Source organism: Ascaphus truei, chromosome 4 (assembly GCF_040206685.1).
Source record: "Ascaphus truei isolate aAscTru1 chromosome 4, aAscTru1.hap1, whole genome shotgun sequence".
NCBI classification, from domain to species: Eukaryota; Metazoa; Chordata; class Amphibia; order Anura; family Ascaphidae; genus Ascaphus; species Ascaphus truei.
The window spans coordinates 330255615-330273923 of NC_134486.1; the positions used below are offsets into that span (position 1 = coordinate 330255615).

At 41.2% G+C, this 18309-nt stretch overlaps 1 protein-coding gene across 3 annotated transcripts in view; it reads right to left on the reverse strand.

The window, feature by feature from the left end:
* Window positions 1-18309, reverse strand: part of COL19A1 (collagen type XIX alpha 1 chain) — a 622544-nt gene that overhangs the window by 544585 nt on the left and 59650 nt on the right. For all 3 annotated transcript variants that reach the window (XM_075598080.1, XM_075598081.1, XM_075598082.1), the window contains exons 3-4: window positions 11434-11502; window positions 8051-8150 (exon numbers count right to left, since the gene is read on the reverse strand). In XM_075598080.1, coding sequence (XP_075454195.1) covers window positions 8051-8150; window positions 11434-11502 — 169 coding nt within the window. The remainder of the gene's footprint in view (window positions 1-8050; window positions 8151-11433; window positions 11503-18309) is intronic.

Sequence of the window (18309 nt, forward strand, 5' to 3'; positions counted from 1 at the left end):
GTACGGATCGTCGTTGGTAAGCCGGGTCATGAGTGGAGAAGTGCGGAATCCAAAAACAAGCAAGGTCAGGCAACACAGGACAAGAACGGCAAGGCTCAGACAGGGGGCAAGACTGCAGTGAGCACAGCGCACATAAACAAGGGTATGCTCAGCCAATGTGCCAGAGGGCAGGTTGAGCATATAAGGCAGAACAGTCCAATGAGCTGGGAGCATACTCAGGAGTATGCCTGCCTGTGGTTGGCTGAGGGAGACAGTACAGGTGTATTCCTTTAGACAGAGAAATGGAGGAGACTCTGCGCGTGTGCCACGCATAGTGGGTGCGCACTGCACGGTGATGATGCCACAGCGCGAGCAAAGCCTGGAGGCGGGATCAGCGGGAATGGTATTTAGTGCGGAGTGCGGTCCACGCGCGCCCCTAGAAGGAACGCTTACATTTGCCGGTCCGCGAGATGCGCTGCAGGAGACAGAATAGGCAGGACACCCAATCGTGGGTTTAGGTAGGATGGGAGCACGCCGGGGGAGGGGGGGAGGAGGGGACGCGAATGACGGATCCTTACACACTGTCAATCAACCCAACACTCCTCTGACCAAAGTATCTATTTTGAATTCAGATTTACAGTAGTTTTGGTAATATCATTACCCTTTGTTTGTCTGGCAAAGCTTCTACGTAATTCTCTGTGCCAAAATTGTCTTAGGTTTGGATGTTATTGACTGTCAGGGAGTTTCCATTCAACTGAAATAGTGCATGTCAACTCCAATTGACTTAATTGAGTTCATCCCTACAGAAGGCAAGAGATGAACCAAGAGGCAGACCGAGCCAAGTCTGCTTGGTATACACTTCAAAACGGTTACAAATAAAGCTGTGCAGTATATTAATGCTAAAAGTACTGCTTCTCTATAATCCTGATGCAGGCTTAAGTCCTTGAGCCTAAAAGATGGTTGTGGGCAACAGACATGGATGAGGATACTGTAGCTTAACTGTATGGTTATAAACTTAGTGCAGTGGTTGTCAACCTTCTCTTCAAGGAAAACAAGGCACAACAGATTAAAAAAAAAAAAAAAAAGACCAAAGCATTGACGATAACTAATATTCTATGTACATTCTTGTTATCCTCAAAACATGGCCTCAATGGGGTTCCCATAAGGAAAGGGTTGAAAACCACTGACTTGGTGAACTTTATGTATTGGAATGAAAAAAAGCTTAAAAAGGGAATGTGGTTTTTTTCAAGTCTCAGTTTAAAACATCTCTCCCCTAAGGCTAACTTGGGAATTATTCAAATGGTAGCCATGTTAGTCAAGATACGGAAAGAAAAAATGTTGCAAGAATCTGTTGCCATGCAAAGAGGGGGGAGGGTGGAGGAAAGAATAGTGGGGTTTGTTGTTCAAATAGACTAGAAGCTAAATAAATATCAATATTCAAGAGAATTAATCAGATAACATAGTGATAAAAGCCAGTGCATTTGACTGCTTAAGTATAGTAGGTAGAGAAGGTTGCTGCATGAAAACATAGGAGATAAAGCATTACCTCCTGTCTTAAATGGAAGAAACAAAAATGAGCAATGCTGCACTCCAATATAAAGTAAAGATACTTGCAATCACCGGTGCTCCTGGTTCAGGAAAATCTGAATAAAGAATCCTGTATCTCGGATAAAAAAAGTGATGATCCAGGGCACAGCGGATTTTCAAAAGATTTAATGTATCATAGCAGTACAAAAATACGACGTTTCGTCCTTCTATGAGGACTTTTTCAAGTGACTGGCATATGTAGAACAGGACGTTTCCTGGATCATCACTTTTTTAAATGGAAGAAAGCAGCGTTGTATTTGTAACACGCTTGTAGGATTGGCTTCTTTTTTTTTTTAGATATGTTAAATGTTGAAAATTGACAACAAATATAGGAGAGAATAAAATTAAAACTGAGTTCAGGATATTTTCCCAATTATAATTAACATGTCTACAAGCTAAAAATACATGCCATATTTTTATCATTTTATTAACAGTTCAAAACGTAGCTCATGATAGATGTGCTGTAGCTCAGCTTACTACTGTATTGCCTGATCTTTAACTGAATGAGTGAATGTAACAAGAGATGCACTGTACTTGAGACGTTTACACTTTACTAAGTCAGCTTAATCAGATACCCAGTTTCCTGTTGTGGCGTTACCTGTGTTCTGCTACTCACAGCACAAAAGGTCAATTTATAGTTAATCTAAAATGAAGGTATTGACACAGGTTAAGTTAGGACATATGAGACTTCATTGCAACATAAACATTAATAATAAATATGGTGACATGAACTATGCAGGCCACAGAGCCCATCCTCCCCTCACTTTGAACTGAATAAATACAAAAGGCTTCTTTGGGGAATCAAGACCACAGTTTAATTAATATATATATATATATATATATATCTCAACAACAAAATCTTGCCAGGCTTTCCAGCAGTGATCTTGAGCCCATGGCATTTCCACAGCTAGTGTTCTCTGCTTCTGCCAGAACAGAAGACCAGATAAGATGTGTTATTGATAATGGGGAACACTCTCCACGCCAAATAGCCCTGAAGAGTCATGGCCCATGGTTTTCCAACTGTTACAATTCTACATGCCAAATAATCGGGACCTAGTCTGGCAAGAAAACTCCATAAAACTGGGACAAATTACACACACCAATAACATTTTTTTTATGATCTGCTTCAGAAAAGCCTATTTTTATGCAAATTGGAACAACAGACAACAGAAAAGAGTGAGAGAAGGATGTAGGGACTTCTTCACTGGGAGGCCACAAGATAAGAGGACTTCTCAATGTGATCACCCTCTTTGAAGGTCTTGCCTTTGCATACTTCCCCAATAGAACTTTATCCCAAGTCTCCCTTGTGTGCTGGTCATCTTTATTAAAGTGAAACAAGATCCATGTCAATAAATACAGACAAAAACCCTGTGACCAGCCCCAAAACCACTAGCCAAAAATCTATGCAGTCAGAAAGAAATCTCAATTTCAGGGATGTGTGTCACTATGGCAAGTAGTTCAAACATGGCATTGCAAATGCTAGATTACACACTGCGCATTACCCCATACATTATTACACACTGCCCATTGCCCATTACCCCACAATCCAATCTGCAAACTGAAAAGAATGGGTAACTAACAAAATGTGCTCCTCATACAATTTAGACAGACTTTACTTTTTTTAAACCACACTAAAACCTTGAAAGGGGGAAGCCTGTATACAGCAATTATAATATAGAAGCACCATGTAAGGACTTTGTTTACTTTGTGCACTTATACTCAGCAGATTCCCCAGCCTTACAGAGACCAGAACTATACCTTAAAGTTCTTGTCCTAACAAGCTCAAGACTCAAAAGCTCTCTAATTCATGATAACTATACGTCTAATAATACATATATAAAGCTCAATACTAAATCCCATCATAATGCAGGAATGAAAAAAGGGAATGACACACGAGAAGTTCTCACACTAGCTCTCTCCATAAAGTGGATGTCAATGTCTCTATTGAGCACACTGAAAGTACCGGGCTCAAGGAATGCAAATGTGAAGAGCCCGAGTCCAGGTCCCCCCAGGATATACAAACTGTCTTTGTTAGTATCGTTTTCCGGGGTATAAGGAAAATAGTCAGGCAAGCAATCGTGGGTTGTAATAGAATGATGGGCTGGCACAGGCTTTGAGTGTCTCCTCCTCGTGTACACCGTTATGCACTGTTGCGGAAGTGTCGCTCCAGTGACATACTGTATCCTCCGTCACGCTACTTGCATTTCACACTACGTGCTTCCCAGAAGATGGAATTAAGCATTGGGCTTTTTTTTAAATATATATATAGTATAGTTATTATTTATTAGAGAGCTATTAGGCTGCAATTGTGTTATCAATATAAAAGGACCCTACAGACCCTTTTCAAGTTTGCAAACCTTTCATATCAGCTATTTTTGTGTAGATCCTATACTGGTCATGTGCTGCACGTTGTGGTATATCTATGCCTTATTCAGCTGTTTATATATCAGGGATATATTATCTGTATGTTGATGTGTTTATCCTGTGTGATCATTGCCATCTGCACAATATATTTGTATACATTGTTGAATTAATTATTTGTAATAAAGGTAAATGAAGAGTGCCAATCTTAGGAAAATGTCTCTCTTTTGTGGTTAATTTACCTATTATTGGTCTGGACTGGCTGATATAAACCAGCACTAGTTTGCAATGGCAAACATACTGTCACGATTGTGCTCGCCACAAACCGGGACCGGACCGCGGGGCTGAGGCTGGGTTATGAAATCACGACCTTAGACCATGCAGACTGGTCCGGAGTGCGCAGTTCATAGTCAAACAGGCCAGGTTCAGGACTGGAGATAACAGCATAGTCGTTGGACGCGCCAGAGTCGGGGTAGAAGATATCCGGGTAGTCGTAGTTCAAGCAGGGAGTCGGCAACAGGAAATCAAGCTGGTCCTTTTTCTTCAGCGCAATCGCTGCAGGTCGGGAACGAGGTTTGCAGGAGTGGCGTCCACGACCCATGGCGCCGGTCTAGGAGAGGGAAGACTGACTGCAATGGGCACACAGCCAGGCAGCACTAGTAACCCCATGTTACAGCGCAAAAGTAAGCAGGTCTCTAAGAATCAGGAACTCAGGAACTCAGCGTAGCAGCAGCAGGCCTGGAGGGAACTGGACGAGTACAACGAACTGGAACAAAAACAGAGATACGTAACAAGAGAACAAGCCAGGGCTTGTGGCAGAAACACAGGTAACATCCCATAAGGATCTATGCTCGGCCAGGAAGTGAAGGCTAAGCAGGATATTTAAAGTGACAGTGACCAATCCGGACGAGGGGCATGGCGGAGGCGTATCGAGGAGCTGCTGAGAGACCAGGAAGTAATGGAGCACAGCTGAGAGTCTGTAACACCAGTGCCAGAATCCAAGATGGCGACAGCAGAGTTCAAGGTATGCACTGGGCGGCGGCATGGGTAGCGACGGGGGCAGGGACAGCAGCTGCTGCAGTACTGGTAGTGGGTAGGGAGGGGCCACACCGCAAGGGACGTGGCCCCCGATTCCTTAAACATACCCTAGAAAGCAACCTATTTTCCCTCACAACCAACTGAGTGGCTTGGATCTGTGGCAGGGTTCTAAATGTAAACTGGATCCTGTCAAGGAAACAAAAACGCACGCCACAGGACTTTTCAGTAGCAAAAACAGAGTTTTTATAGTGGATGGATCGACGTTTTGGTCCAAACGCGGACCTTTGTCAAGATACCACAGTAGCAAACAAATGCTGTTTCATTACCAGCGGCATAAGCGTGCAAACGTTACCAGGTGTTGTGAATAAATACAACAACTGACGCCACATAATCGGAAAATTAAATAGAAACAGCTGAAAGGATTGCACCTCTGGGAGCAGACTATGCACAAAATCCCGGGAATCAAAATTATATTATATTTTACAGTATATGAAAGTGAACAAATAATTAAATAATACGTGTGTGTAAAGATAGAAAAAGGGAAATCGTGTATGACTAAAATAACAAATAAAGGGACTGAATAATTTTAAAACTAAATACAAATATAAAGAGATTATAACATATAGTTGTAATATAATTCTAAATCCAGACAAAATCCTAGACCATATACAAAATGACCTGTAGCAGAATCTAAAGCAATCATTCTCTTATACAGTATGACAGCAATTGTGACCACAGTTGAAAAATGAACACAAAGAATATATACTGTCAAATTTAAACTAAGCACGTTCGCAACACTGTAGGGTAACACTCACATGAGTATACTGTAGTAACTAACTAGATCTTGGCTGGTAAATATGTGACTATATTCTGGCACCGTTGATGAATTTAGCTAGTAAATATAAATTACACTGAACACTATAGTGGCAACTGTATACCCATAATATAAGAGAGTTTGTTACTTCTCGGTCTAGGATGTCACACCACATTTCAAAGAATGCTCACAGTAGCTAATTATCTATGAAGCTCAAATACCATATCTGGTCAGTCTTCCCAAAAAAAGGTAAGAGATAAAGATAACATCTTTCTTCCAATATTGTCGTAATCATTCAAATAGCATAAATCAATTAAATCGAGTGCCTTTAGTCATGCAACAATACAAAAGAAATGTCTCAGACAGCATTATCTTTAAATAGTATCAACAAACTGAATCAAGTACCTTTAGCCACATGACATACAATAGTAGTGTCTCGGACAGTATTTACATATATAAAAAAATGTGCTCAGTCAGATATTGTCAAAATGATGTTAAAAGAATGTGCAACAGGGAGATGTAAACTGTACTAGAGTGATATTCATATACATTGGATGAATTAATGGTTATAGAGACTTTCGAAAGAACTATTCATCCCACGGGCAGTACAAAGGACTCGGGCCATCCCTTAAGGTTGGAGGAAAGGAAATTTCACCAGCAACAAAGGAAAGGGTTCTTTACAGTAAGGGCAGTTAAAATGTGGAATTCATTACCCATGGAGACTGTGATGGCAGATACAATAGATTTGTTCATTAAAAGGTTGGACATCTTTTTAGAAGGGAAAGGTATACAGGGATATACCAAATAAGTATACATGGCAAGGATGTTGATCCAGGGATTAATCCGATTGCCAATTCTTGGAGTCAGAAAGGAATGAATTTTTCCCCTTAATGGGGTTTTTTGTTTGCCTTCCTCTGGATCAATAAGTAAGTATAGATATAGAATAAAGTATCTGTTGTCTAAATTTAGCATAGGTTGAACTTGATGGACGTACGTCTTTTTTCAACCTCATCTACTATGTAACTATGTAACTTCAGGCTAAATACGTTGCCAAGATGTCTATATCTAAGACCAAAGTCAAAATATACAAACCCCAATTACAGAAAGCATTGGTAATTTAAGTTTTTAATATGACTCCTTGGGGCCACAGTGTGCATTGTAAAAATCAATTTTACTTCTCGTTGCAAAAGAAGCTTCTTAACATCACCCCCCACCCCCACCTTACAGGTGTCAGAACATATTCAATCATCATGTATCTGAGAGTAGCCATCTGGTGTCCCACTGTCAAAGTGTATTGTCACTGGTTTTTCAGATTCTCCTAGTTAATGCAAAACGAATATTGGAGCGATGTTAATTCATTATTTCTTTCAATGTTCTGTCAGTTTTGCCCACATAGACTAAACAGCATGGGCAAAAAATAAGGAAGATGACCGATGTTGTGTTGCATGTAACATGATGATTACTACGGAAAGAGTTTCCTGTGTGAGGTTGTTTAAATTGAGATCCTTCAATGAGACCATTTCGACATGTCATCCATCCTTTAAAACGAATGCAGCATTTCCTCAAAGGTCCTCACAGGTTATGAGGAAAAAATGTATCATCTTTCTCTTTAGGATCTCCTCTGACTAACAAGTTTCTAAGGTTCCTATTACGTCTATAAGCAAATAGTATTTTTTGGCGTGTAAATGGAGACAGCTTGGGTTCATCACACTCCAGTATATGTCCATGATGCGAACATGATTTCTTGATGTCCATTGAAATACTTGAAAATGTTGTAACAGGCAATTTATAAAAACTCTCGTTTTGCTGGACTTTAGAATTGGTCACTATGATATCGAAAGCGTCTTGTCTAGTGTTATTGAAATCTCTAAGTGTAAGTGTACAATTAAATTTGAACAAATCAATGGTAGTAGTGCCCTATCAGATTTTCAGTAATGTTAATGATATTTTTTTTTTAATTAAATACAAACTGTAATCAATACCCAGGGCAGCTTGGGATGTTTGCGGGTAAACTGTATATTGAAAACCTGATCTGTTGGGGGTGCTTGAGAACTGGAGTAGAGCAGCCGTGCCATAAACCATGAGGCACTGGAGCCTTAATGAATAACTTAATTTCAGCATTAGACACAGTTTTGTGAAGCCCCAACACCCTCTTTATAATCCCCAAGAGTAAGACCTCGATAACCAAAGATTGTCTACTGTATGAGGATTTCAAAAGTATTATTAAGTGGTAATAAAGTATTAAGTTGTATTAAGTACTATCATACTTACTGTGTGTCTTTAATAAGAGGTGTACTTCCAAGCTTAAAACAAATGTTTTCACCTCCACAAGATGTCTGTTTTAGAGAAAAACGCTCAGCAAGGTCATATCCTGTAAAAAAAAATAAAAACAATGATGTAATTACGTTTCTAAAGCTTTGATCATAATGGAATTCTAGGACATGGTCCAAATATTATTTCTAACAGTTTTTTTTAATCCAAGTATCTATTTTTAATCTTAGCATTAATTATTACAGAAAAAATCCAATGGTTTGTAATCTATCTATGCAACTTTAGTGTCCAAGTTCCAAGAAATCTAAGAACTTATTTACTTCCTATACAAAAACATTACAGTGGGAGAGTTGGTTTTTCTCTGATGTCAAATTATGTTCCAATTAAAAAAAAAGCTGTGTGTGCCGAGCACGCGCATAGTAAGTGAAACTTCTTTGTTTTTTGTCACAGAAATTGTATTTGTGATGGTGATGTTTTTAATTAAAAATCACAACACAATTTCACTTCCAAAACACAAAAGTTTGACCGCATGTTTTAGCTATTTGCATGTCTATATTAATAGTAACTGAATTCTTTGTGTCTGCATGTGTCAGTGAGTGTGTGTGTGTCGTTCTGTCTGTGGTGTGTATGTCTCTCTCTGTGTCCTACCCCTCCCCCCACCCTGGCGGGGAGCTGCGGACACGGGGGAATCTGTCTGAGACTCCTCCCCCCGGCGGAGCTGCGGGCTGTGTTTCCTGCTGCAACCAGCCCCCCAGCGGAGGTACGGGACAGCTCACTGGGGGGGGGGGGATAGGCACATCACTCTGGGGCGGTGTTCGGCGCATCACTGGGGTGTGTGTGTGTCAGTCTGTGTATGTGTCAGTCTGTGTGTGTCAGTCTGTGTGTGTCAGTCAGTGTATGTGTGTCAGTCAGTGTATGTGTATGTGTGTTAGTCAGAGTTTATGTATGTGTGTCAGTCAGAGTGTGTGTGTGTCAATCAGTGTGTGTCAGTCAGTGTGTGTCAGTCAGTGTGTGTGTCAGTCAGTGTGTGTGTCAGTCAGTGTGTGTGTCAGTCAGTGTGCACATGTGTGTCAGTCAGTGTTTGTCAGTCAGTGTATGTATGTGTGTCAGTAAGAGTGTGTGTGTCAGTCAGTGTATGTATGTGTGTCAGTCAGTGTATGTATGTGTGTCAGTCAGTGTATGTATCTGTGTCGGTCAGTGTGTGTGTGTGTGTTTGAGTGTGTCAGTCAGTGTGTGTGTGTGTGTGTGTGTGTGTGTCTGTGTGTCTGTGTGTCTGTGTGTCTGTGTGTCTGTGTGTCTGTGTGTCTGTGTGTCTGTGTGTCTGTGTGTCTGTGTGTCTGTGTGTCTGTGTGTCTGTGTGTCTGTGTGTCTGTGTGTCTGTGTGTCTGTGTGCACATGTGTGCACATGTGTGTCAGTCAGTGTTTGTCAGTCAGTGTATGTATGTGTGTCAGTCAGAGTGTATGTATGTGTGTCAGTAAGAGTGTGTGTGTGTCAGTCAGTGTATGTATCTGTGTCAGTCAGTGTGGGTCAGTGTGTGTATGTGTGTCAGTCAGCGTGTGTGTCAGTCAGCGTGTGTGTCAGTCATTGTGCATATGTATGTCAGTCAGTGTGTGTGTGTCAGTCAGTGTATGTGTGTTTCTCTCTCTCTCTCTCTCTCTCTCTGTGTGTGGTGTGTATGTCTCTCTGTGTCCTCCCCCCCCCCTCTCCTGACTCCCCCTACCCCCAGTGGAGCTGCGGACATGGCTGTGTGTCCTGCTGCAGCCAGCCCCCCGGCGGAGGTACGGCGCCACAGTAATGCTTGCGCGTGCTCAGCACTCTTCTCCCTACCTCTGGTGTTGCTACGAGGGACGCAGCGTGCTCAACCCTCCCCCCCCCCACCCCGCTCATCCCGTTACTGGACCGGAGCAGGAGCAGCAGCGCACAGTAACGCAGATGTGCGAGTGCACAGTATCAGTATCAGTGTGTCAGTGGGCTTGTGGGGGGAGCGGCGCGACTGCCAGCCGCTTCTGCGCATGCATGGCATCCGTCAGCGGCGCCATCACAACTGCGCATGCGCGGCATCTGTCAGCAGGCGTGTGGGGGGAACGGCGGCCGTTAGGAGCGGCGCCGGCGGCTATCGTCCACTAAAGAAGTTTCACTTCAAAAATGATTCTTAAAAAAGCTGAGTAAAAATAAAATAAAATTACAATTGTAGAGATCTGTGTATAAGTGCAAAAGCAATTAATTTTGGCTATTAAATGTAGGTACGGTATTTTTGTCCTGTATTTATTAATAGGGCCATATACTGTGCACTAATTTTGACTCTGTGCTTTAGAAAGTGGTTTGCTAATATGGAAGCATATTGATGAGTTAAGTACTGTAATGCCCATATCACAAATAGATTTTCCAATTTCTCTCTGTATTAATTTTTTTCCCTTTTCTGGTTAACAAGAAACTCTGATACTGGAGATATGGTTTGATGTAAACCTCTTAGGCTAATTATGTGCAGCAAATATAAGGAAGGAATTTAACAAGCTTCAAAAGAAATCGAAAACAAAGTGCTACACGCAAGAGAACATTCCTTTTTACCTTGATACAAATTTACATTTCTTGGCAGCCCTTTTTTTATAATGAATACCGAAAACGGGCTTAATAATGTGAATGTAAGGCTGGCGGGAGACATGCATTGGCTTTGTAGTGTTACATCTGCTTTTTGAACAAACCAAGCAGCACTCCAGTACACATAATCACATTGGAATATTATGGCCCATATTTACTAAGTCATGCTAAGTCGCTTTCCAGCACCAGAAGACTTCTTAGGGAGGCTTAGTATAAATTACCCTATTTGTGTTCGGTAAGCTTGCCAAATAGTGTGGATTCTAATACTGTGTGCAACAGAATACCACTGACAATTCATTAATACTACTGTATGTGCAACGGAATACCACTGACAATTCATCAATACTACTGTATGTGCAACAGAATACCACTGACAATTCATTAATGCTACTGTATGTGCAACGGAATACCACTGACAATTCATTAATACTACTGTATGTGCAATGGAATACCACTGACAATTCATTAATACTACTGTATGTGCAACAGAATACCACTGACAATTCATTAATACTACTGTATGTGCAACAGAATACCAATGACAATTCATTAATACTACTGTATGTGCAACGGAATACCACTGACAATTCATTAATACTACTGTATGTGCAACGGAATACCACTGACAATTCATTAATACTACTGTATGTGCAACGGAATACCACTGACAATTTATTAATATTACTGTATGTGCAACGGAATACCACTGACAATCCAATACTGAAACAATTTGAGTAATTAACAGCTACAACTCCTGTATTAAAAAAAAAGAATTCGTTCATACCTGACATTTCAAGATTTTCTTTGTAGGTTTGTCTAGTTTCAATTCCATCAGATCTCAAAATAGGACACACTGAAAAGAGAAAAGTACAACATGTACTACATACTTCCATACAACTGGTAACGCCAATAAAACATTAGGACATACACAATAGTTTTTCTAATTACTTTTATTTTTCCCCGTTTCAGCAACTAAAATGAGAGTAGTATAACATCATGAAATAGAGTTTAAACTCTATTCTAATCATTTTTGTTTTTTTAAAAAAAAAAAAACAGTCCTACCAGGAGATAGTAACAATTTTTCCTGCATCAAATGGCTACAATTAAAGCTACTGTTTTATATTCATCTACATTCTCCCTGGATGAAGCAGATCGCGACACACACGTCAGGCTGCAGTACAGAGCAGAGGCTTCCTGCAGCATGGAGGTTTGGCGTTGAATGACTATGATGTAATTTTACTATCTCTCACACAGTGATATATTGGACTCTCTTTTATATATATTTTCTGGCCTGTCCTACGATTTGGTGCAATTATGCTGATGGATTCTTAATTGATATTTCTTTAACTCTGTTTTCATCCTATACTGTCTCTCAATAGTATCTTTTATACAGTAAAGATGTAGAAGACTGTTCTAAGCGCTGCTGATGAACAAGCAAAAATCCACGGTGCTGAGGACAGTGAAGGCTGTGATTGCCCTGCATGAGGTCCATGCTTCTGATACCACGAGTGGACATGGCACCGATGATAAGTTTTGCTACATCTAGACCTCATGTGTGGATCCTATGTGGTTTGCCTCATGAAGGCCTTACCTCTGCTGCTTATATAATTACTGCTATTATTGTATTTTAGTCTCTCTCTACTATATAGGGGTGATCTGCTCTAGTGCTTGCTTTTTTAAATGTTTTTTTAAATAAGTGTTATGCATCACTATTTCTAATTGACTAATAAACTCATGTTTGATTATTTTCTCGTCTTTAGAGATACATTCTTTCTTGATATATTGTTAATCTTCTGTGGTGCACCACAGATGTATATTTGGGTATGATGTGTTCTTTAATGTAATGTATTATTATAGAGATGTTAATGCTTCTCAAAAATACGTATACTTTTTTTTAAAATCGGAAACTTGCCTTCTATGTATCAGAATAATGAGAAGGGCTTGAAGAAGAGGTTCACACCTCGAAACGTTGACCCCTAGCATACCCTCCTTCCCATGTTCTTGTTTTTCCCCCTTACTGTGTTCTGTTGTTTATTCCCTCTCCCTGTGTTCTTTCCCCACACCCCTCACCCCAGAGGTATTATTTCCATTGTGGTACATTACTCCACGTCATTGTTTTCTTGTGTGCATATTAAATTCTAGTTTGGACATTTCCTCTAGTTGATTTAAAATTTTCTATAGACAGTGAGTGCTGGAACATTTGTTTGGGTTTGTTCATGATTTTTGGGGAATTAGGGTCCCCTAGGTTCCTGTTGCACCCTGCATTATACTCATTATTCCTTTCTTTTGAGTGCTGTCTATCACTGTTTGTTTGCTATATCTCTCTCAGCATGTCTCTCTCTCCTCTCTCTCAACATGTCTTTCTCTCCTCCCCAGCATGTCTTGATCTGTCTCTCTCCTCTCCCCAAGCATATCTATCTCTCTCCACTCCCCCCAGCATGTCTCCCCTCTCCCTAGCAGAATGTCTCTCTCCCTTTCTCCGTATCCCAGTATATCTTTATCTCTCTCGCCGCACCCCAGCGTGTTTCACTTCTGACATGTAATCATATAATTCACTCTCTTCTTCCCTCATGTATTTCTCTTATTTCATGTCTCTTCCTCCACCCTCTTGTCATCTCTTTTCTCAAACGCTTTCATTCTATTTTTAGCACACCCTTATCTGTCTCGTTCCTTTTCCCATTCATGCCACTATCTTTCTTTTTTTTTCTTTTAATCCCCCATGTTTCTCTCCCCCATGTTTGTTTTCTTATTTCACCTTTATCTACATCCTCTTTAACAATCTGATGCATTTTCTCGTAGCATCTTTTTTCTCTATTCTTTTCCCTTCCTGTATTTCTATATTCTCTCCCTCCTTGTCTTTCTTTTTCTTATTTTCTCCTTTATTTGCTGTTTTCTTTTCACTTCCTTCCATGTCTTCTTCTCCCCCTGATTTATCCCTTCCCTCACTATTCTCAGCCTTTCTCTATCACTGCAGCCTCAGTTCTGCTCTCCTTTAGGCCCTGTCCATAACTGAGGTGTTGCAGAGGAGGGGATTTCCCTCTGGGTGCATCTCAGGTCCTCACACAGAATTGATGTGTCTGCAGGGACCCTACACCTAAACCTCCCTGTCGGCTGTCCCCCCCTGTTGGTGGCCCTGCTTCTCACCCTATTGAAGAGGGACAATAATGCATGGTGACCAGAATTGTTTACTTACATACAAAAATATAACAGAGCAAAATATGTATTTATCTGATATTCTCTGAAGATTTTACCTTTGTTTAATAACACCGGCACTACTAAGAAATTGACACCCCAAACAAATCTACATAAAGCATCACTTCTCACATCCAACCAGTTAAAGCTGCTTCTTCAACTATCAGGGACCCTACAAACATCAGGGGATATATATATATATCAGTCTCCAACCTACACAGCCAGAGCAAGTATTTAAAACCAGCACAAAATGTATTAAGGTAAAAAAATCCCATTGCTTCCTATGTAATCTTTTTATTTAATAAACCTGAGGCAGTTTGTTTGTTCCAGTTTGCATCTGGGAGACTTTTATACGTAACACCCATCAATAATCCCCTCAGGACATGGAGTACTACATGAATACAATACTCTAAGGGAATTATTACCTACTTTTGCCATGGGAATTTGCTTTGTGTCTAGAACAATTTCCTCGATAATTATTAATAAACCTACTTTGAGAGTAAGCATTTTAGTCAGAGTTTAACTTTACCAGCGTTGCTCTAATTACACAGGAATGCGACTAAAATGTGTAAAAATGCTTGACCTTAAAGCCTTCGATACAGACATACACACACCCACCTACCCTGAAACATACCCATAAAATTTGCACAAAACAAAAGTTCTGGCGTTGAAACGACCACGGCTTTTATTAAAATACCATTATAGCAGTAACTTCCAATAACTGTACAAGAGAGCTTGACCAACCGGTAAGGCCAATGGTGCTCAACCATGGCCCGCCAACCCACCAGCCAGGCACTGCACAGCCCCAGCCGCTCAGATGACGTCAGCTGCAAGAATGAGCCCTGGCCACTCGCAACTAAGTGCCACCACTAGGCAATGACTGTACCCACGGAGCCCCATCTGGCAAGAATACCCAGCACTTACCTACCAACCAGCTACCATGACAATGGTATCATACTGCCCCAACTCAGTCCCTGAAAAATCACTTTTCTTGTTTTTTAAATTCAAGTACAAAGTAAAACAGGAACAACGAACAAAGAGAAAAATTGAGCGAGAAACTCTTCATGGGAGAGGTACGGAATGCCTGCCCTACTACCCCCATGTTATACCTTCCTCCCACCAGGCCAAAACCCCCGGGACAACGTCACAACACTCCCCAATGCCTTAAGGAAGGGGGAGCAGGGGGAGGAATCATTGCCCTATTGGTCATGCTGTCCCTTACTTAATGGATCATGGCTACTTTCCCAGTTTAGTTCTAGACTGGTATGGACAAGTACACAACATCTAAGTGTAGATGACAAAGTATACTATTTGTGTAACTTTCACTTGTCAACTGTTTAATAGAGATAGGAGATTCCTTCTATAATCATGGGCTTATTTACTAAACTTTGTGTGTTAAAGAACTCCTCCAGGAAACTATATTATACGTGAATTCTTTGTAGTAATTACAATTAAATACATCTAGTTTGCACACCTCTGCTCCTTTCAGCTTTGTCATTTCATTATAAAAAAAAAAAACATACTGTACTCTAGGATATAATACTTATTGACCGAAAACATAGTAGCATCAGGAATAGAGCCTATGATATACTGTACAGTAGCAGTGCATATGAAATAATCTGACTAATGACTACCTAATCAATACACTCTGGTGTATAAAAGGGAAGCATTAGGGATTAACGATATGCAAAACTTTTGCATGAGGTTGCAAACCATGTAACATTTGCACTTTTTTTAAATCAGAGTTCACAAGTAACTCGTCAATCATTAAGTTTGGGTGCATTGCAATTTCATATAAAATACTAATTTGTGAAATGCTAAAATTGCTCAAAATTCTCTAAAATCATTTGTGAAATTCTCTAATATTGCTAGATTCCCTTAATGCCAAGAGTATAAATAGGGCACATCCACCATGATTTGTACCCTGTCTGGAAATATTTTTACACAGCTCTTTTAAAGATACACTTTACATTAAGCAATGTAGCGCATAAGGATAACATTATCAAAAGGGCAGAAAATAGTAAGCAAGCAATGTGGTTAGAATACATTTTAATTTATCTCTCATTTGTTTAACATTGAACATTTGAATCAATATTAATGTTCGTTGTTTCCTACTTTCTCCCACAAGGACAGGTTGAACAATGGCAAGAAACATGACTTGTTTGCAATACATTTCCACATGTTTTATGTCAAAAAGGAACTACAGGCTTCTAGCCGTCGCAGTAATTCTTGGACTTAGGGTCAGTTAGCCGTAGCCATTAAGTCACCAGCGTTTTGGCCCTGTGGTAGGTGTTGCATTTAAGACAATTGACGTTAGAATTAGGGGTTAAGGTTTTTAGGTGAATGGGTTAAGGTCAGGGTTTTTAGAGTAAGGAGTTAGGGGTACATCAAGTGCAGTGGAGAATTGTCCTGGTGGCCAAATGTCTCATGCTGAAACAGCCGTGGTTGAATGGTCACGGCTAATTATCCTAGATGCTTTTATTTCTGCCACCGACAATGTATAATCTTAGCAGAATAAGGTGGGTCATTGTGATGGAAAAATAAAGCAAAATTTTGCAGAGCTATAGAAATCAGTGGTGCTTAATTTGTAATTTACAGTGACCCAGTATTACCTCTCACTATAATAATAGATGATTCTTATACACACAAAGACCTATATGGATTCTCTAGAAGTCATACAAACAAATCTTTTTTTTTTTTAAATCTTTTTAACAAGCAAACATCAATAGAGAAATTGGCCAGCTCCACACAAAGAAAAATATTGTTAGAAAATGATCTGAATTTAAACATTTATAGAAGTAAATGTACATCATTTTGGGAAGGACACCGTTTATCAGGTATAGCAATTGCTGAATTTGTGTGACAGAGCCTGAATTGGACTAAACAATAAAGACAGTGGAAAATGCACAGAAACGTTTCTAATTACTTGTACTTTTTATTCCATGTTTTAGGTATAACAGAGTCCCCCCTTGGGTCCCGCTTACCTCCGCTAGAGTGGTGCGGGTGGTCAGGCAGGCGATCGGATCGCCGGAGGCTACCGGCGACTCCCTTTGCAGGGCGCTGCCATCTTGAATATGCTCGCGCAAAACGCTTCGTGCAGGTGCAGAGAGCAGGAGCATCAGGCGGCCATTCCAAACAAGTCCCACAGGGGAAAACAGCCTCCAGAAGGCTATGGGGCAAGGTGGCACATGTCGCAATGCAGCCAATATCGCACCAGTATTCCCTGCACCAGGGAATTGATACATTTTGCACGCTGGTGACCACACCAGTCGGAGCTGGGACATCAGAAAGTTAGGGTGTGCATGTGCAGGGTGTCAGTGACTTACTTAAGGCCTGGAAACTGGTCTCCGCGACCAGGAAGGAACAGGCGGTGGGGGTTGATTTCCTCGCCGAGCCCCTGCTGTATAATCCGGCAGTGGGGGCTCGGATGTTGGATTCACCCTCTATTTGCCGCCGGCTAATCCTGGCGCAGGTGACCAGAGTCGGGGATCTCCTGAACTTTGAGCGGTGAGACTGGGTTAGGGCAGAGGTGCTCGCGCCCCATATGGGTCTGCGTACCGCCCGCGTCCCTCATCGTTTGATCCGGGAGATTAAAGATGCCATCCACCCCGACACACGCACTTTCATTGAGGGGGTATTGCAGACCGGAGAGCCTTGTCAACCTATCAACTTCAGCTCTCTGGATCTTTGCGTGGAACCAAAGCCACGGCAACCCCCTCGGGCTCTTCTCTCCCCCAACCTCAGTAGGTTGGGGGATATGTCCCCGGCATGTTTCCGCGGCATGCCAAGGAAAGTCCTGTATTCTCTAGTGCTCCATATAGTGCACTACCTCGCCCTTGTCACCCGCCCCGATACTATCTGGAGGCGGGTATTTCCTGCGAACGAGGGCGGTTTCAGAGTTTGCCTCCCAGTGGGCGTTAGGCGGGGTGCTCTGCTCGGTATCAGAATAAACATGAGTTTACATGCACTGACATTTCACTTGCTGCAGGAACCAGACCCATTATGGTTTTCCCCTCTCACAGAGGTAAAAGGAAGGGTTCACAGTGTAGTGTAGGACCTGCATTATTTTGGTTATACCTTGACGTTGGTATGCAGGCTTATGACGCCTTTGGCCAAAGGGTTAACTAAATAACCAATTATTATTATTGAAGTATTTACTTTATATGTTTTGTCAATTGGATGCAGCATTGGGCACCCCCTGTCTCTTGTTATATACAATTGCCACGCTCAGTAGCTCTCTGGTTGACATAAATATATATTCACTTTGTGGTGGGTGTGGGAGTTTGAGCTTGCTGGGAATCTGTGTTAACCTATGTCTCTTTGGAGGCTGTGGCACCTCCCCCCAGAGCTCACTGCTCCTCCTTCACCCTTTTAACTTGGAAGGTCATTTCACTTGCTGCAGGAACCAGACCCATTATGGTTTTCCCCTCTCACAGAGGTAAAAGGAAGGGTTCACAGTGTAGTGTAG